Source organism: Arachis ipaensis, chromosome B05, assembly GCF_000816755.2.
Source record: "Arachis ipaensis cultivar K30076 chromosome B05, Araip1.1, whole genome shotgun sequence".
In the NCBI taxonomy this organism is placed as follows: domain Eukaryota; kingdom Viridiplantae; phylum Streptophyta; class Magnoliopsida; order Fabales; family Fabaceae; genus Arachis; species Arachis ipaensis.
In genome coordinates, this window is record NC_029789.2 from 148,288,770 (window position 1) to 148,308,627 (window position 19,858).

Below are 19,858 nucleotides of genomic sequence, written 5' to 3' on the forward strand. Positions count from 1 at the left end.
TTGGTCAATCACTCAATTGCATAGTTATCAAACACGGCTCGACCTAGCCAATTCGACCGAAAACTTGGTCATCCGATCGAGTCGAGTCACTTATTGAATCGGATAAGCATGAGACCCGGTGAAAACCAATTTGACTCGGCCGGTTTTCATAAAAACCGGTGACCCGGCCAGTTAATGCAACCCGGTACGGGTTGTGTTTTTTATTATTTTTTCTTTCTTTACCTGCAAACGGCGTCGTTCAATGCCTCTTCCCCCACCCCCTTTTGTTAAAACCTAATATGAATGGAACCTCCCACCCCCAGCCTCATCTCTCTTCTCTCGCGACACTCCACGACCTCACCCTCACCGCGTCACTTTTTCGTCTCTCCCCTCACCTCGTCAGTCGTCACTTTCAGTCTCTCACAGCCTCACCTCGTCTCTCTCTCACCCAGCCGCATCTCTCTTTTCTCTCGACACTCCAGGGCCTCATCCTCACCGAGTCACTCTCTCTCTCTCCCTTCACCTCGTCAGTCGTCACTCTCAGTCTCTCACAGCCTCACCTCGTCTCTCTCTCAGTCTCGCACTCATAAGCTCATCCTCGCGGTCTTGTGCTCCTGCATTCGCTTCGTCGGCGGAAGAAGCAGACGGAACCAGTCAAGCAGCATCTGCTCCGTTGGATGGTGGTGGTGGTGGTAGTCGTCTTCTTGTTTCGTCGCGGTCTCGGAAGTTCGAAACCAGTTACGGGTGAGCTCTGTTCGAATTTTCGATCCTGTTCTTTCACTGTTCACCGTTTCAGTGTCAAATTTGAATAAATTAGAATTGTTGTTGAAACTGAGAAAATTTTAATTAGAATTGTTGTTGAATCTAGTGGTTGTTGCTATTGTATTTGATTTTTCACAATTGTTGCTGAACCTGAGCAATTTTTTTATTGCTAGATAACATAATTGGATTGAATTGTTGCTGGATGTCAGAGTTAATTACATGAATAAATTAGAATTGTTATTGAACCTAAACAAATTTTAATTAGAATTGATGTTGGATATGGTGATTATTGCTGTGTATTTGATTTTTTACAATTGCTGAACCTGAGCATATTTTTGTGTTGCTGGATAACATTATTGGATTGAATTTTGTTGCTGGATAACAGAGTTGAATACTTGAATAAATTAAAATTGTTGTTGAACCTGAGCAAATTTTAATTATAATTTTTGTTGAATCTGGTGGTTGTTGCTACCGTATTTGATTTTTTACAATTGTTGCTGAACCTAAGCAATTTTTTTTTGTTGCTGGATAACATCATTGGATTGAATTTTGTTGCTAGATAATAGAGTTGAGTACTTGAATAAATTAGAATTATTGTTGAACCTTAGCAAATTTTAATTATAATTTTTATTGAATCTGGTGGTTGTTGCTACTGTATTTGAATTTTCACAATTGTTGTTGAACCTGAGCAATTTTTTAATTATAATTTTTATAAATTAAAATTGTTGTTGAACCTGAGCAAATTTTAATTATAATTTTTGTTGAATCTGGTGGTTGTTGCTACTGTATTTGATTTTTCACAATTGTTGTTGAACCTGAGCAATTTTTTTTGTTGCTGGATAACATCATTGGATTGAATTTTGTTGCTGGATAATAGAGGTAAATACTTGAATAGTCGAATTTGTTGTTGATTATCGTTAGTGAACTTTGGTGGTTGTTGCTGTGTTGATTAAAAAAATTGCTTGGCTAAATCTTTCAATGCTGAAAATTTTTTGTTTCTTTTACTAGAATTTTAAAAATGTCATCTCAAACACTATCGGAAATACCACCATCTCAGGAACAATATCATCAGCAAAGACTTGTATTTTAGAAATGTGTAATATGTTGATCGCCCTTGTTCATTTAAATTATGAGAATATTTTGTACTAGAAATTAGTTTATTATGTCTAAGAATTGATACTAGATTATTAATATTTGTAAAGACTTATATTTTAAGTTTTAAAACATTATTTTAATTTTATTTATATAATTTTGTATTTTTTTTTAATTATGACTGGGTTAACCGGGTGAATCAGTAACTCACCGGTTGAACCAGTGACCCGGTGACCCAGTCATATGACCGGGTTGATTACCGGTTTGGTTCTAATAACTATGCTCAATTGGCACCAACAACCAATCACATGAAGCCACGTAACACCTAATTAACATGTTTAAGCGGCGACGCGAGTGCTCTTCCACATCTTTAATTGAAATCGGAATCCCTCTTTTCCTTTCCTCTATTTTTCTGTGAAAACAACGCCTTTTTTCCCCAATTCCCTTCCCCCGCAACCTTCCCAGGTAAGAAAACCAACTCAAATTTCTTATATCCGTTTCCAAAGTTTCGATTTTTTGTCTTCCTTTTGCTTTCAAACCATCATCTTTTATTATTTTTCAAATCCCGTCTTGTAGGTTAGCTTGTAGCGTTTAATTAATTAATTAATTAATTCTTTAGTTCTGTTTGTTCTGGTGGGTTGGTTTGTTTGATGATGCTTTTGTTTATCTTTATATGAAGATGATGAATTGATGTTTGTAGCTTGTGAATTATGTGCTTTTGTCCTTTGGGGTTTTGACCCTAGTTTTGGGTTTTTTGGGGACTTTTGGATCCGTGATTTGGTGTTTTGGGAATTTTGTCATGAGTTAGATCTTGATGTCCATTGAAGTATAGATTGTCGTTTTATCATATCTTTGATACCGATGTTCAATGCCGGATTACTTTCTTGGACTAGGAAGCATCCATGTTTGATAATTTTTTAATTATTCACCCTTTTTAGTAGTTGTTGGTATTTTTTTGTCTAAAATGATTCTATTTATTTAAGATTGGTGGTTGAGATCCATATGATTGGATTTCTGTTTTTGTTGTCAGCTTAAGTTGTGCTTTGTTTATACTTTGTGGGATTACATTATGGTAACAAAGGAAGTTGCTTTTGTGTATGCCATGTCTCTCTGATTTTGATTCCTCCTTCTTTGTTGGATGAAAACTTTTAGCAATAACTTACAATAATTTATGGGAATAAAGAATAAGTGATGTATACTGATTTACATAAATTCTGAACGAAGCATACATTAGGATTAGCTTGACCCTGGTTATATTTGCCGTGATGCCTGCATTTTGCTCTCTTCTCCATTCTCACCTAAAACAAGGAGGTGAATCTTATTAACATAATAATTTGTAATTCAGATTTTTGTTCATTCATAGAGAAAATTGTTAAATTTTTATCGTCTACAAGCATTTTAATTTTTGATCACTGATGGTTATTACTTATTAATATATATGTGAAGAAATGTATTTTAATTTGAGCAATACTATGTAACTAGTCAGGCACCGACCTAGGCATAAGTGAGGGGGTACTTGCCCCCATTGTGTTTTCAATTTCTTTTTTTAAAAAAATTAGTTATATATAATGTGATTTCACTTCAAATTTTAAATGACCCCACTATAAATAAATTAAATTTAATTGGCCAAAATTTTAAATTTATTTTTTTATTTTCTATTATTTTGACTATTATTTAACCTAATCAAATTTATTTCTTGTGTTGTCACTCTTTTATTCCATTATACCCTCCTCCTATTTTTATATTTTCAATTTTTTTTCTATTTTTTGTCTAGTGGTCATCCTCTCTTCATCAAAAGGTAAATTTTAAATTTTCCATGTTTTTTATATAGCTTTCTATGACTATGTATGTATTTTCCTATTTCATTATTTCTCTTTTTGATATTTTCAATGGAAAATTTTAATTCAAACAATTATAGTTTAGGTATTAATCTAATGTTTTATTCTCTTCATGACTTTATATATTTTATTTTATTTTCAATTTATTCATCTTTATTATTTGTTTTTTTTTTACTTTTATTCTATTATATGTATTTATGTTGCATATAAAATTTTAAAATGAATTGATTAATTTAATAATTTAAAATAAATTTTTTATTTTTAGAAATAGTAATGAAAAAATATTTTAATTACAATACATAATTACACAGATGCATAAAATTTTTCATCTAACATTATATCAAAATTAAATTAAAAAATATATAACAAATTTAATTATTTTAAAAAGAAAGAAAAAAAATTATAAATTAAATTTCTATTATTTTATATAAACATACTTTTCATATACAGATTTAATTTTTTTAGAATTTATATATAATTCTAATTTCAAATTATAAATACTAGTGTATCGTTAGGCACTAATATGCCAATTGATTTAGTCTTTTATTATTAAATATGTATAAAAAAATTAGTTACGATAATAAATTATCTATAATTTAATTAAAATGTTTTAAGTTCAAGTTTTAGAAATAAAAAATTATTTTTTTATAAATTATATATAATGAATAATAGTATTTTAAGAATGAAAGTGAATTCTTTTTAATTTTTGTATTTTTATATAATTAATAATGTTTAACAAAATTTATTTTAGTATATATATTTTTGCCTCTACTCTTAAAATTTTTTTGGTCCGTCACTGTAACTAGTAAATATTATTTTTTTGTCAGTATTTAATAATAATATTTACTCATATTTACAGAAATTTTGCATACAAAAAGTATATAGTTTATACCTATATTTATCAAAGTAATTAATATAGTTTGCATCCACATTTTTCTATAATTTGCATACATAAATTAATAAAAATTATTTGTTAAAGATAATTTAGTGTTTGTACTAGTCAAATAGTCATAAAAATACTAAAAATGATTAGTCCCAAAAATTTTATTTTTAATTTTTTTAAATTTTAAATTTTTATTTAATTATGAGTTTATGACCGAATTAATTGAATGAAAATAATTTATCGGTTGAATTAGTGATCAATCTCGTTTGGTTCTGATAAGTATGGACTACAGTCCAATCTCGATTCACTTACCCGTCGATAGACGAGAACGACCCCGTTTCTTTGTCCTGAATCACTCCCACCTCTTTAATGTGTCTGCTGCTATCTGTTCTCTTTCTACCGTTTCCGTAGCTATGTAATGTCAGCGAGTTCTCATCGCCGATCTGTTCTCCTCTCTGCCATTGTTGTGCACTTGTGCTCTCTACTCACCCAGTCTTATCACTTCCTCTGTGCTCTCTCTCGTTACCAGTACCTCTCGATATCTTAATTTTAAAATTTCTATTTTATGAATTAGTTTTGATTTTTGCAAGGTTATGAAAATTGGTGCGAACCGTGAGGACAAGAATTGCGGTTTGGTTAAAAATTATAACCGCCAAATTTAAAAACCGTTTTTGAACTGTTGAACCGATTGAAAACCGGTCGGTCAAACCGAATGGCAGTACAACAGGTTTTCACCCTTTTGAATGAAAACGACGCCGTTTCACTGTTAAAAAGAAAAAAAGGAAGGAGAAACGAGAATCCACTAACTCTAGTCTCCACTTTCAGCAGCATCTCCTTCCTCTCGAGCTCCTCCGTCCTCCCTCACACCCTCAGAATCGCATCACTTGCTCCGTCCAGCCACTAACCTCCATAGTTCCATCCAGGTCTTCCTTGAAAACGCTAGCCTTTCTTTATGAGGTGAAAACACAGTGTCTAATTAAGCTTGATTAAATTCGGCTGGAGCTCTTTAATCTTTGTGATATCTTCTGCTTAGATAGATCCTTAATTTGTTTGATTTGCTTGTGTATGATTAAACCTTGTTACTTTAACTAATTAACATTCTGGAGCCTTAATTTGCTTGTTTTGCTTGTCATTTGAATTTAATTAAATATAAATGGAAGGAGATAAGCCTTAATTTGCTTCTGTTTTGCTTGCCATTTAGGTTCACTAATGCATATTCATTAAACACAATGTAATAAGTGTCTTGCATGTAATTGTTTGCAGTTCTTGATTTATCTTTTGTTTCTTTTTGGATCTTGGACATATAACATTTTAAATGCCTAATGACTTGTAATATGTGTGCTGTGTAAAAGGATTTGCTGCATCTTTACGGGTTATTTCACTTGAGATTGCTTGCTTTCCTTTGATCAGCTGTTGTACTAAATTTGGGTCTTAATCAGAATTCAGAATTGTCAATATTTGAAGAAAATTGTCAAGTCTTATTTCTCCATGTCCGGACAAATACAATCAACATAAACTTTTGAATTGATTTGAGGAATGAGGAGTAAAATAGACTCGCGGTATTTAAGTATTGAATTGATTTGATTTAATTTTCTACGTATAACAAGGACTGAGATTAATCATCTTCGACCTCTATCCTACTCTTTCCGCAATTGAATAAGCTTTTTTCTTGAAATTAAATTTGACACATTCTTCCCTTGTTAATGCTGAGCAAAGCCATGGGATTTAGAAACCTGGGACTACTTGGATCATTTGCCAAAGAGGGGTTGGAAAAAGCATTCTCTCTTGGAAAGTTCTTCTGTTTTCTACATGTCACCGACACCTATTTGGTCACGTTTGTTGTGGTAAGCATGTGGTATCTATTTGCTTTTTCTTAAAATTCTATTTCTTTTTCAAGAAACTTGCAAATTGCTCATGACAAACTTTCATCATATCATTCTTTAAAATTATAAATCAAAAGAAAAAAAAAGGTGATTAGCTGTGTTCTTTCACTTTAAAATGGATCTCCACAAATACACTTAACTATTACAATAATCTGACAGTATTAATTTAATTAAGATATTGTAACAATTAGGAATCTGTTAAGTGCCCAAGTGAAGAAAACAAGGAGGGAAGGGAAGCAGTTAAGTCAGTTATAGAGGATGGTGGTAAAATAGTACTTTTACCTTTTATTTACAATAGAAAAGTGAAAGAAAAGTGAGTTGAAAATGAAAATAGGGCCAACTAATGTAACAAATAGGACAGCTGGAAAGGTTGGTGGAGATGGGGTAATTCTATTATAGAGAGAGGATCAAAGTTGGGATTTTAGACCGGGCAGGATCTTAGGAGGGTGGTAGCTGCTTGATTGCTACCTTGTTATCTACTTTCCATAATTGGTTTTTCAATTGATTCATCAAAGACCGAGAGAGTATCACTTTTATACCTTCCAACTTCTATGTTTCTCATTCCCTTCTATTCTCTTTCTACTCTCCCTTTTGTAATTCTGCTCTTTATATTCTTCTAATCTGATTCTTCCTCTATTGCCTAGACTTATAATTACTACCTAGTCTTACAAAATTTAAGAGAATTTTTTAAGTTGAGTTAATTGGAGAGTAATGTGGGTATCACTTTTTTCTTATGAAAAGCAACTAATCAGCCTCAATGCATCAGACATCTGGTCCCAGCATGCTTCCCACAATAGATTTGATCCCAACAATGTTTTTCGGTGAAAGGATCTCAACTAGATTTGGTAAAGTTACTTGTGGAGATATTGTGATTATTCGCTCCCCTCAAAACCCTAGGAAGCTTCTGGCTAAACGATTGGTTGGAATGGAGGATGATACTGTTACATACATTTCTAACCCTGATGAGCCTGATAAGCAGGAAACTATTGTGGTATGGTTGATTCCTTATTTTTCTAGTGTTTTTCGTTCTATGGTTTTAATTAGGATTTAATTTTTATGCACCAAAACAACTTTACATTGTCAATGTAGCATAGATTTTATTCTCTTTTGATTTTGAGTTTTGGTTTTGGTTTGGTAGTGTGTTCGCCTTTTCTTTTGAATAATTGGTTTAAAGCATGGTTCATTTTGGTTCATCATTTTAATTGCCGGCTTGGTATTTGCTTATTTATAGCTTTTTTTTCTTCTTTCAGTCAGATGAGTTGGATAGCCCCAACTTAACATCACAAACTCATGCACACTACACACTCACACACAACACTTTTAAGGGTTCCTATCCACTACTTGGTCTCAACGAAGTTTCAGACCCGGGTGTGGTTGCTCACGATGCAAATGAGGCCTCGACCACCTTATTATAGCTTCTTGTGTTGATTTGTTCCCCTCCCTTACAAAATGGATATATAGATTGTGTTGTCTATGTCTGTGTTATTTAGGTTCCAAAGGGTCACGTTTGGATACAGGGTGATAATGCATATAAATCCAATGATTCAAGGAATTTTGGTGCTGTTCCTTATGGACTTATTCAACACAGGCTATTTTGGAGGGTAATATTTGTTTACTTAAAAAATTGTTGTCCCCTTTCTTTGTTTTTTCATCCAATCTTTTGATGTTTCTACTCTGTAGGTATGGCCAATCAAAGGTTTTGGACCTTTCTGGAAACACTGATGTGAGTGTACTTTATGATTCTCAAGTGAAGTTCAATGAAATTCAGCTTCACAAATTCCCTTTTCGTTTTCCTCTTTCTCTCTCTCCTCTCTCGATCTCATACCGTACAATTTGTTCAAGTTCCCTAGCTCTTGTATCCTAATTCCATTGATTCCAATATTATGTTTCTAAGTTGCACATTTGGAGCCTTAGGGGGCAAAAAAATAATACAAAATATACTATCTTGTCAAAAGATAACAATGAGATAAATAGTTTAAAATTTAACACTCCGGTAAATAGATCTATGATACTTGGGTTAAAAAAATCTCATTGTCTATGAGCATACTGTAAGTTGAAATGCATAATTAATAATTAATTTATAACTTAGAATTATAATCTCAAATTTTTCATAGTTATAAATAGCAATTTACTGAAATATTGACTATAGTAAGTTTAAATTTAAAATTTCATGCTCACTATTAGATTCTTTACTTACCACACTGTCACTCATAGTGACTCAACTTATCACATCTATATTATTGTGTCTGTGTGACTTCAATATTACGGGTTAAGCCTTGGAAATAACCACTAATATAATTATTATAATTATTAGGTTAGGCTGTGTACATTACATTTTTTAGATATGGTTCTTTTTCGGATTTTACGTTAATGTGGATTGTTTATGTATTGGAATTTTCTTTTTAATTTCTAATTTGAACTTTTAGTTTGATTTAGAAAGAATGTTAATTATGAGTTGTTGGTATCTTCTGAATCGGATATTGGAACCGGACCTGTTCATACATTTGTGATTCAGTGTTGTTGCTGATTATTCACACTTGTTCTTGTTCCATTTGGAAGCCAAATCAAATTGAATAGTACCGTTTGAATTTTCTAACAACTGATAATGGCATTTGTGATTCAGTGTCGTTGCTGATTAGATCCTTTTACCGAAAAACATTGTTGGGATCAAATCTATTGTGGTAAGCATGCTGGGACCAGATGTCTGATGCATTGAGGCTGATTAGTTGCTTTTCATAAGAAAAAAAATGATATCCACATTACTCTCCAATTAATTAAACTTAAAAAATTCTCTGAAATTTTGTAAGACTAGGCATTAATTATAAGTCTAGGCAATAGAGGAAGAATCAGATTAGAAGAATATAAAGAGCAGGATTACAAAAGGGAGAGTAGGAAGAGAATAGAAGGGAATGAGAAACATAGAAGTTGGAAGGTATAAAAGTGATACTCTCTCGGTCTTTGATGAATCAATTGAAGAACCAATTACGAAAAGTAGATAACAAGGTAGCATTTGAGCAGCTACCACCCTCCTAAGATCCTGCCCGGTCTAAAATCCCAGCTTTGATCCTCTCTCTATAATAGAATTACTTCATCTCCACCAACCTTTCCAGCTGTCCTATTTGTTACATTAGTTGGCCCTATTTTCATTTTCAACTCACTTTTCTTTCACTTTTCTATTGTAAATAAAAGGTAAAGGTACTATTTTACCACCATCCTCTATAACTGACTTAACTGCTTTCCTTCCCTCCTTGTTTTCTTCACTTGGGCACTTAACAGATTCCTAATTGTTATAATATCTTAATTAAGTTAATACTGTCAGATTATTGTAATAGTTAAGTGTATCTGTGGAGATCCATTTTAAAGTGAAGGAATACAGTTAATCACCTTTTTTTTTCTTTTGATTTATAATTTCAAAGAATGATATGATGGAAGTTTGTCATGATCAATTTGCAAGTTTCTTGAAAAAGAAATAGAATTTTAAGAAAAAGCAAATAGATACCACATGCTTACCACAACAAAGGTGACCAAATAGGTGTCGGTGAGATGTAGAAAACAGAAGAACTTTCCAAGAGAGAATGCTTTTTCCAACCCCTCTTTGGCAAATGATCCAAGTAGTCCCAGGTTTCTAAATCCCATGGCTTTGCTCAGCATTAACAAGGGAAGAATGTGTCAAATTTAATTTCAAGAAAAAAGCTTATTCAATTGCGGAAAGAGTAGGATAGAGGTTGAAGATGATTAATCTCGGTCCTTGTTATACGTAGAAAATCAAATCAAATCAATTCAATACTTAAATACCACGAGTCTATTTTACTCCTCATTCCTCAAATCAATTCAAAAGTTTATGTTGATTGTATTTGTCCAGACATGGAGAAATAAGACTTGACAATTTTCTTCAAATATTGACAATTCTGAATTCTGATTAAGACCCAAATTTAGTACAACAGCTGATCAAAGGAAAGCAAGCAATCTCAAGTGAAATAACCCGTAAAGATGCAGCAAATCCTTTTACACAGCACACATATTACAAGTCATTAGGCATTTAAAATGTTATATGTCCAAGATCCAAAAAAGAACAAAAGATAAATCAAGAACCGCAAAAAATTACATGCAAGACACTTATTACATTGTGTTTAATGAATATGCATTAGTGAACCTAAATGGCAAGTAAAACAGAAGCAAATTAAGGCCTATCTCCTTCTATTTATATTTAATTAAATTCAAATGACAAGCAAAACAAGCAAATTAAAGCTCCAGAATGTTAATTAGTTAAAGTAACAAGGTTTAATTATACACAAGCAAATCAAACAAATTAAGGATCTATCTAAGCAGAAGATATCACAAAGATTAAAGAGCTCCAGCCGAATTTAATCAAGCTTAATTAGACACTGTGTTTTCACCTCATAAAGAGAGGCTAGCGTTTTCAAGGAAGACCTGGATGGAACTATGGAGGTTAGTGGCTGGACGGAGCAAGTGATGCGATTCTGAGGGTGTGAGGGAGGACTGAGGAGCTCGAGAGGAAGGAGATGCTGCTGAAAGTGGAGACTAGGGTTAGTGGGTTCCCGTTTCTCCTTCCTTTTTTTCTTTTTAACAGTGAAACGACGTCGTTTTCATTCAAAAGGTGAAAACCTGTCGTATTGCCATTCGATTTGACCGACCGATTTTCAATCGGTTCAACAGTTCAAAAAGGGTTTTTAAATTTGGCGGTTATAATTTTTAACCAAACCACAATTCTAGTCCTCACGGTTCGCACCAATTTTCATAACCTTGCAAAAATAAAAACTAATCCATAAAATAGAAATTTTAAAATTAAGATATCGAGAGAGGTACTTGTGACGAGAGCACAGAGGAAGTGATAAGATTGGGTGAGTAGATAGCACAAGTGCACAACAATGGCAGCAACATTAAAGAGATGGGAGTGATTCAGGACAAAGAAACGGGGTCGTACTCGTCTATCGACGGGTAAGTGAATAGAGATTGGACTGTAGTCCATACTTATCAGAACCGAACCAGATTGATCACTAATTCAACTGATAAATTATTTTCATTCAATTAATTTGGTCATAAACTCATAATTAAATAAAAATATAAAATTATGAAAAAAAATTAAAAATAAAATTTTTGGGACTAATCATTTTTAGTATTTTTTATGACTATTTGACTAGTACAAATACTAAATTATCTTTAGCAAATAATTTTTATTAATTTATGTATGCAAATTATAGAAAAATATGGGTGCAAACTATATTAATTACTCTGATAAATATAGGTATAAACTATATACTTTTTGTATGCAAAATTTCTGTAAATATGAGTAAATATTATTATTAAATACTGACAAAAAAATAATATTTACTAGTTACAGTGACGGACTAAAAAAATTTTAAAAGTGGAGGCAAAATTATATATACTAAAATAAATTTTGTTAAACATTATTAATTATATAAAAATACAAAAATTAAAAAGAATTCACTTTCATTCTTAAAATACTATTATTCATTATATATATAATTAAAAAATTTTTTCATTACTATTTCTAAAAATAAAAAAGTTATTTTAAATTAATTAATTTATTTTAAAATTTTATATGCAACATATATACATATAATAGAACAAAAGTAAAAAAAAAAACAAATAATAACGATGAATAAATTGAGAATAAAATAAAATATATAAAGTCATGAAGAGAATAAAACATTAGATTAATACCTAAACTATCACTACTAAAAAACTAGTTAATACAGACGGAATTTTAGAGGAATTTTTTGTCAGAAAACAAAAAAATGAATTAGTATAAATTACAAAAAAAAAAAATCTATCGATAATTCTGTCAAAAAAATTATTTTTTTTCTGTGAAAAATAGTTGTAGACAAAAAATTCGTCTGTAATTAAATAGAAAAAATGCAGCGTTTTATTAAATTATTACAGACAGAAAATTCGTTTGTAATTTAAAATTTTCCGTCGAAAAATATTAAAATAAGGGTTGTGACCAAAAAGCTCCGCGTTTCAATCACGATACTTCTACAAATCTCCACGCTCATCCCTTCCAAATCCTCCATCAGCGGCGCATCTCAGCTTTGGTTCAGTCGCACCGAAGCTCCGTCACACCCCTTCCAATGGATCTTCTCCGTCACACCCCTTCCAATGGATCCTCTCCGTCACACCCCTTCCAATGGATCCTCTCCGTCACGCTCTCTTCCGTTCCTCCTCCTCCTCCTCTGCCGCCGCCTCTGCTGCCATTGTTCGATCGTTCCTCTGAGTTTTCGTCTTTTTCCACCGCTGCCGCCACCGCTTGCGTCGCACGAGCCCCCTCCTTGCTGTTGCTTAGGGTTCAATTTTTCTGTGCCAATTTTAGGTTTATCAATTTTTTCTCGCAGTTTCTATCTTCTTGTTGTTGTTGATGTTGATTGAGCTTCTTGTTACTGTTGCAGTTTCTATCACATGCTGGTATCTCAAAACAGATGGTAATTTTGACCTTTCCATTCTCTTTCTTCTGTTTAAATTTTTCTAATTTCCAGCTTAGGGATTCGATCACCTGTTCTGAGCTTGTTCCATGATTCTACACTATTTGTGATTTTTTTTGTGTGTAGATAAATGCATTGCTTTCAATCATTCATCTTAGTATTTTTTATTCTTATACAATGTGCGAAATACTTGGATTTCAATTTTATATATATAGCTTGAAGAGGCTTTCTGAAACTTTTTCAATTTCACCATTATAACGCTGGTTTAATCTATTTCCTCTCATATTGTATGCATGTTTGTTTATTCTGTTTGGTTAATTGTTTTTGGAACCCTAGAATTGCACATTCTTAATTAATTAGTGTTCTAGCAATACAGTGAAATTCGTTGAACTCTTATAGATATAGAATGGAATTGAACTTCTAGATTATGGCTTCTCTTAATCACTTATTGCAGCAGATAGATTTATCTATGCAGAAATTGTAGTATTAGGATTATTTATTGCAGTATTATTCTCTCTTCTGTGATTTGGAAGTTGTAGAAGTAGTTAGGTGATATGTTAAGATAGAAGTAGTTATTCTTTTCAGCTTAAATATTAATGGAAAATAAAATTAACTTTGTCTATGACCTACTTGGCTGAGGAGTGAGGAGCAGATACTCCGGGATGATATCAAGGTTGGTGGAAAAGTCCAAACAGCTTTTCATGAAAGATATCAGGTTAGTGCACTGATTGATTCTATGGATTTGTCAAATAGGAATTGGTTACTGACCTGGTTATTTTGGTGGCAGGATGCTGCCCAAGTATAATGTCACTGCCACGTTAAGGTTGGTTTCAAATTAGTAAGGAACATGATTTATTTCCTTTTTTCTTTTCGAAGGTGTTTTTGTTTTTGGTATATATACTGCAAATGAATTTGATTTTCACTTTTTGGGTCTGTTTGGTTTATGCTTTTATTTTCCGTTTGGTATAAGAGGTATGCATTTCATGCAAAGATTGCAAATGCTGATTAGTTTTTTTGGCTTATATGATTTGGCAGGTCTCGGGACAAACCTCTGGCTGCAATGCAATTTTTGTATTGACCAGAGCTTGCTTCTCTTGCCATAAGTGCGATGCAGTTACTAGCTTTGGTATATCTTATTTGTTACTAAATCGGATTTCTCTATTGACTTTAGGTTGACAAGCTTGGAAAGGAATCCCTTATTAACTGTGCCAAGACCAGCATGTCGTCAAAGTTGATATCTGGTGACAATGACTTCTTTGCCAACTTGGTATGTTTGAAGTTTAGTTCTCGAAAAGGTTAAATTTTGGGGATATGGACTGCGCAATTGCAAAAAGGAGTTTCAGTTCTCATCATGTGGGCTTATGGTTCTTGTGGTTTTGGTTATTTACACAGGTTGTAGAGGTAGTGCAAGTTGTAAAGATGACCAATGCTAGGGGGGAAGTTAAATACCCAATCAAGGTTGGTTTTTCGAATTCCTTTTCATCTTATTGTTTATATGGCTTGCTCCTAGGTGAAACTAAAACACTCTATTTTCAGCATGTGTTGAGAATTTGTGATGTGTACTTCAATTAGTTAAATCTTGCCTTTACGTGCTTTAATTATCACGGTCATTCTCTGGATTTTATCCTCTGTCCTTTTTTTTTTTGGTTCACCATTATTATAGGGAATCAATATATTGAAGGCTCATGGAAAAAGTGCTAGAGACAGCTTTCTGATGAATGGTTATGCTCTAAATACTGGCCGTGCAGCTCAAGGAATGCCTCTTAGGGTTGCCCCTGCAAAAATTGCCTGTCTTGATTTTAATCTTCAAAAGACTAAAATGCAATTGGGTGTTCAAGTATTAGTTACTGATCCCAGAGAGCTTGAGAAAATTCGTCAAAGGTAATATTAGTACAATTTATGCTTAAATCTTCTGTCAGTGACATATGATCATGCCTTCCATATTATTCTAAAAAAAATTCTTGCCAAACTCCCTTTCATATATCAGCGGGAATATTTATTTTGTTGTTAAAAATTAAATAGTGTTATATAGCAACACCGTTGCTGTTCACCATATATTGCTAAGTGTTAAATTTTAAAATGATCTTAAGAATTGGCCAGGGGTTTCCCGTTGTGTACACTGAAATTTTCCCTTTATAGATTTTTCCCTTTGATTATTGTTATGGTTAATAATTCTATAATTTTGCAATTTCTTAAAATAATAAATAACTGTGTAATGCCAATGTTTTTTATTGTGGAAATTTGCTTGTGCTTTTTCTAAAACAATATTCTTACCACCTCAAAATAAAATAATATCCAAGTTTCACTCCATGGCTTGGCAATTGGTCATTTTATTTCGTATTGCAGAGAGGCTGATATGACTAAGGAACGCATTGAAAAACTATTGAAAGCTGGAGCCAATGTTGTTCTGACTACTAAAGGAATTGATGACATGGCACTCAAGGTATATTAGTTTCTTTTTTTCTTTGAAATTCTTAATAGTTTTTACTTTCTGCAAGAGACATTAGTTGTAATTATTTCATTTAGGCATGTGAAGAAAATAACTAATTTTTTTTATTATGCTTTACATGTTGATAAGGAAAAGAATGCCTATGTAGGATTAATATAGCTTAGTTACCACCACATCTAGGATTCTTCCTTTTTAGGCATCACACCAAAGAACTTATGTTTTTATCATATATTTGCATTGAGTGACTAAATTTGATATTTTGAATAATATTTTTTACAATGTTGGGTGCAGGCAAATCAATGCGTCTGTTGCTAGGAGGAACTTAGGGGTGCATGTCTTATTTGAATAATATTTTCTTCTACTTCAATTCTTACTGTTTTCTTTTTTATTTATTTAATTGATTCATTTATGTTGTTTTCTCTTCAGACACTGCATTTTCATGTTCATATAATTGTTGTGAATTAAAGCCTCTTCTCTTCCTCAACTCAATGACAGTTCTTGATTGCTTAATTGATCAAAGACTTGTATAAAGTATCCAGTCACTGAATTGAATCTGAATCACTTGCTTTTAGACTTGTTCTGGTTTATTGCATTGTGTGCATTACATGTTCCAAATCTGCAATTGCTATTTGGCAGCGTCCATGATCTTTAAAAAGAACTAACCCTGAGAAATCTATGGAAGAGTTTCGAGCAGCTAGTCAAAAACTTGGTGATGGCGTGGGTGTAAAGTCTTTAATGCAAAGCACGGGACTTGGAATGATTGCTGACCAGGTAGTTTCTACTTTTAATTATGAGTGTTTCTTAATCTAGTGTTAAGTTCTAAGCATTTTTAGGGGCTAATAGTTTCTTCTATTTATGTCCATATAGAACAATTCAATGTATCAAATCTCCAAAGTCAATGACTCATTTATAATTAAATTTGGTATAATAAAGCTGATTCACTTCTTCTAACATTATATGATGTCTTAATTTTTTGATAATTTTTTGATAATTTTTTACCTCTCCTCTGGCTAATGCTTATCTTGTTTCTCTATTGAAAATTAAGTATAAAATGCATGGCTGAATCATTCTATGTACTTGAAAAGGGTTATCATTCTGTGTACTTAGCCAATAAATAAACTGTTATCATTCTGTGTTGTGTTGTGTATTAATACCACTGCAAATAAATGAGTAATGCATCTTTTGTTCTGCAGCATTAAAACAAAGAAGATAGCTTTAATTATTAGTGGAATAAATGTTGCTTCTTTTTCTCAACTAATAAGTACCTATGCTGCAGCACCAAACACTACAGCTCTATGATCGTTTAAGCTTAACTGTTTCTCAATTATTTATGTACTAATTGCAATCTTTCTATTTGGTTTTACTATTCTTTTTACGCAACTCAGGCATCATGCCTTCCACATTTGGATATAAATAGGGTCCTTATTGCCCTCCCTAGTTCATTTCCACATCATTTCATTTATTCTTACTTATGTTTATTATTATTAGAATCGAGTTTGCTATATAAAAGCTATACATTGAAACTATAAAAACCAGTTTTGTTTGAACTTTCATCCAACAGACTCAGGAAGGAGTTGGAGCTCTTTGGACTTGGAGCTCTTTGGACTGGGATTGGCCCCAATATAGCAAGAAGTGCTATCATTAATGCTGCTGAACTAGCCAGCTATGATCAAGTGAAACAGGTAATATTAAAGATTCTATGCACTTGCATTTCGGAGTAACTTTATATGCTTCCTCTATATTTTCTATTGACTAATTACTTTATTCATTCTTATTTTATTGTCACTATTTCAGTTTTTGTTCTACATATATATTCTTTTTCCTCTCTCTTTTTTTGCAGTTGGCAGTTGGTATGCTAATTCGTTAACCGATGCTTCTATTTCAAGTTTGATATATGAAATACATTTATGCGTTGGTGTAAAGGTTTAGGAAGCTCACTTTGATTGCTGCATTTTATATTACAGACTAACAATCAGCACAATGTTGATGAGTAAGCACAAACTTTCATCTAAGGCATGGAAACATTTTCTCTTTTTATAATATGTTTATCTCCTACAAATGGATTATGATTTTTAATTGAAAATTGTTTGGCTTACGCAGTTGTTTAAGATTCAACTTAAAGCATAACTAAAATTAAAACCATAATTTTAAAAACCTTTATGAAACGGGGTAAACTATCTTAAGGGATTTCTAATCTAGCAATTCTCCGCTGTCCCATAGCCTTCGCCAGCCTAACCGCCATGCGATCCCATCGCCACCGCCTTACAAACCTCCTCAATCCCAATAGAAAACACAAGTAATAACAATGCAAGTAAAATACAAGTATAACATGTATATCAAGAAATTCAAGAAGCAAATAATCATGTTATACAATTAGGCAAGCAATTCAAGTCGGCAAAGCAAACAAATAGATAGAAGATGCACATGATGAATGGCAGAACAAGCCGCCAGGAGAAATAGAAAACATTAATGGATCTTAGAAGAATTGAACAACTTTAACTTGGTTTGGCCCTAATTTTAGACTAGGTTTATGTTTATATTTAAGTGGTTAGCTACAAGAGCAGATTGTTTTATACACCTTTAGTGTATGCCACAGTATAGATTTTACAGGTTTTCTTTTTTTCAATAGTATTTGTTTTGAATTATAGTTGATGTATCAATACACTTTGTTGATGTATGGTTGTTACTTATTATTATAGTTGATGTATCAATATACTTTGTGTTTTGAATTATATTGACTTGCTTGTTTATAGTACTTTTCTTTTAGTTTGATAATACGATGAATTTGTTTATTATTTGAAATAATATAAATATTCAAATACAAATTAGATAAAAATTTGTATTAAATTTATATTTATTTTGTATGAAAACAAGTTTATTTTGCAATGAAAAAATCTAAAAAAAAAATTATTTTACCTTACTGACGGATTTACAGACGAATTTTCTGTCTATATTCAGAGTGTTCAGAGTGTGAGATGATTTTCCAAGGTTTAAATTACAGACGAAAAATCTATCGGAAATTCGTCTGTAATTACAGACGGAAAATCCGTCGGAAAATCTGTCTGTAATTACAGACGAAAAATTCGTCGGAAAATCCGTCGAAAAGTTCGACGTCCCAGGGAAATGGATGGAGAATTTACAGAGGGACAAAATCCGTCGGTAGTTTCGTCAGTAACCAAAAATCTGTCTGTAATAAAGACTAAATATGTCTGTAAATTTGTCTGTATTAATCCATTTTCTAGTTGTGGGACAGATTTTACCTATGTATAATGTTAACTCGACATGTGTTAAAGAACTATTGAAAGGGACAAAACGCCTCCTCTCCTCTTTTTTTTTTCCTCTCCTCTTCATGAACCAGAACACCACCAGACCAACTCTCTTCTCTCTTCTCCTATCCATCATTTTTGGTCACCATCATAGCCAACATCCACCACCATTCTCTGTTCTCGCTGCACCACCCCGTTGCCACATCCACAACCATTCTCTGTTCTTGCTGCACCACCCTACTGCTTCTTCTTCTTCTTCTTCTTAAATACCTGAATTTGGTTCGGAATATGGTCTTATTAGTTGCCTTTTTCTGAATTTTGATTAAGTATAGATATTTACTTAAAGTATCAATTTTTATGTAAAAGAGTGATTTGGTGATTATGGGATATGTTAGTGTTTTGTTAAAAGCTGATTTTTAGAAAAATTCTTATGGATCCTCATAATAATACTCTTCGACAATTCAAATTTGATATCAGTTTTATTCTTGCATAATGTTCTAAGTTCAATCCAGTTGTATGTGTGTTGTGATAGTGTTGATGTTATTAGTGGACTGTTGTAGAGTAGTACTTGCAGAAACTGCATAAATGTTTCGAGATTTTGTGGTTGCTTGTTGTTGGAAAAATTGAGGTTCAGACAAAAATCTATCTAACAGCGGAAGTACCAAAAATAATTTTCCCACAACCTGCGCGATTAAATAGGCAATACCAAAGATATTCTAAACAGCAAATATAATGGCAGAAATTAAATAATCAAACACCAGAATTTTTATTGTGGGAAAACTCCCAAAAGAGGGACAAAAAACTCACGGACCTAGTCCAGTAAAATCTTCCACTATCAAAATAATAGGTACATAATCCGTCTTCCTAGTAGCACTAGAGCATCTCAACAATAAACAAAATACATTATCAAAACTGATAGAATCAACATAAATCTCCATAAAAATGGGTATCTCAAATCAGACAAAAGAAAAGATAATACAACTAGCAAGTTATATCTTAATGTTCATCTCTAAACTAGGAATAACATACTAAAATTTCAAAAGAAATAGAGCAAGTTTACCAGGTGAATGAGATCAAAATGGCACCACCATTTTTTTTCTTTTTCTTTTTCTCTTCTTGTCGAAGCTCTCTCTTCTTCCTCACTGTTTCTTTTCTTTTTTTTTTAAATGAGAGACACTTTAGATACTCTCTCTCTCTCTCCACTTTTTTTATTCTTAATGTGGATTTTGCCACTTTTTTTCTTTT

General features: G+C 32.4%; 2 protein-coding genes and 1 long non-coding RNA gene across 16 annotated transcripts; 2 read left to right on the forward strand and 1 right to left on the reverse strand.

Moving 5' to 3' along the window:
* Nucleotides 409-8,475, forward strand: LOC107644918 (mitochondrial inner membrane protease subunit 1). 5 transcript variants are annotated; one of them, XR_002347645.1, is made up of 5 exons: nucleotides 409-723; nucleotides 6,271-6,398; nucleotides 7,204-7,428; nucleotides 7,688-8,038; nucleotides 8,118-8,423. XR_002347645.1 is itself a non-coding variant. In XM_016348875.2 (5 exons), the coding sequence occupies exons 1-5, from the start codon at nucleotides 657-659 to the stop codon at nucleotides 8,157-8,159; spliced, it is 573 nt and encodes a 190-aa protein (XP_016204361.1). In that variant the 5' UTR covers nucleotides 412-656; the 3' UTR covers nucleotides 8,160-8,475. The 5 variants fall into 5 exon arrangements, 3 of the variants coding, with proteins under 3 accessions (XP_020958968.1, XP_016204361.1, XP_016204363.1); XM_016348875.2 differs by having other exon boundaries at nucleotides 412-723; nucleotides 7,928-8,038; nucleotides 8,118-8,475; XR_002347646.1 differs by lacking the exon at nucleotides 409-723 and adding an exon at nucleotides 1,965-2,298.
* LOC110262694 lies at nucleotides 8,142-11,798 on the reverse strand. Its single transcript, XR_002347660.1, has 2 exons — nucleotides 9,948-11,798; nucleotides 8,142-9,141 (listed from the first exon to the last, which is right to left on the reverse strand). It is a non-coding gene; the product is annotated as an uncharacterized LOC110262694 (long non-coding RNA).
* Nucleotides 12,441-17,442, forward strand: LOC107644919 (T-complex protein 1 subunit alpha). Of its 10 annotated transcripts, none has more exons than XM_021103299.1 (11): nucleotides 12,441-12,789; nucleotides 12,866-12,898; nucleotides 13,541-13,613; nucleotides 14,070-14,165; nucleotides 14,291-14,356; nucleotides 14,562-14,779; nucleotides 15,245-15,341; nucleotides 16,030-16,118; nucleotides 16,909-17,029; nucleotides 17,188-17,197; nucleotides 17,312-17,442. In XM_021103299.1, the coding sequence occupies exons 1-8, from the start codon at nucleotides 12,551-12,553 to the stop codon at nucleotides 16,072-16,074; spliced, it is 867 nt and encodes a 288-aa protein (XP_020958958.1). In that variant the 5' UTR covers nucleotides 12,441-12,550; the 3' UTR covers nucleotides 16,075-16,118; nucleotides 16,909-17,029; nucleotides 17,188-17,197; nucleotides 17,312-17,442. The 10 variants fall into 10 exon arrangements, with proteins under 10 accessions (XP_020958958.1, XP_020958963.1, XP_020958957.1 ...); XM_021103302.1 differs by adding an exon at nucleotides 15,639-15,675 and having other exon boundaries at nucleotides 12,442-12,789; nucleotides 15,984-16,118; nucleotides 17,188-17,442; XM_021103303.1 differs by adding an exon at nucleotides 15,639-15,675 and having other exon boundaries at nucleotides 12,442-12,789; nucleotides 17,188-17,442.

Coding starts and splice junctions, on each gene's coding strand:
- LOC107644918 (XM_016348875.2), top strand. CDS start 657: ATGGTGGTGGTGGTGGTAGTCGTCTTCTTGTTTCGTCGCGGTCTCGGA. Junction 724..6,270: donor AAGTTCGAAACCAGTTACGG/GTGAGCTCTGTT, acceptor TGCTGAGCAAAG/CCATGGGATTTAGAAACCTG. Junction 8,039..8,117: donor AACACAGGCTATTTTGGAGG/GTAATATTTGTT, acceptor TCTACTCTGTAG/GTATGGCCAATCAAAGGTTT.
- LOC107644919 (XM_021103298.1), top strand. CDS start 12,551: ATGGATCTTCTCCGTCACACCCCTTCCAATGGATCCTCTCCGTCACAC. Junction 12,899..13,540: donor CTGGTATCTCAAAACAGATG/GTAATTTTGACC, acceptor TTGGCTGAGGAG/TGAGGAGCAGATACTCCGGG. Junction 14,780..15,244: donor CTTGAGAAAATTCGTCAAAG/GTAATATTAGTA, acceptor TTCGTATTGCAG/AGAGGCTGATATGACTAAGG.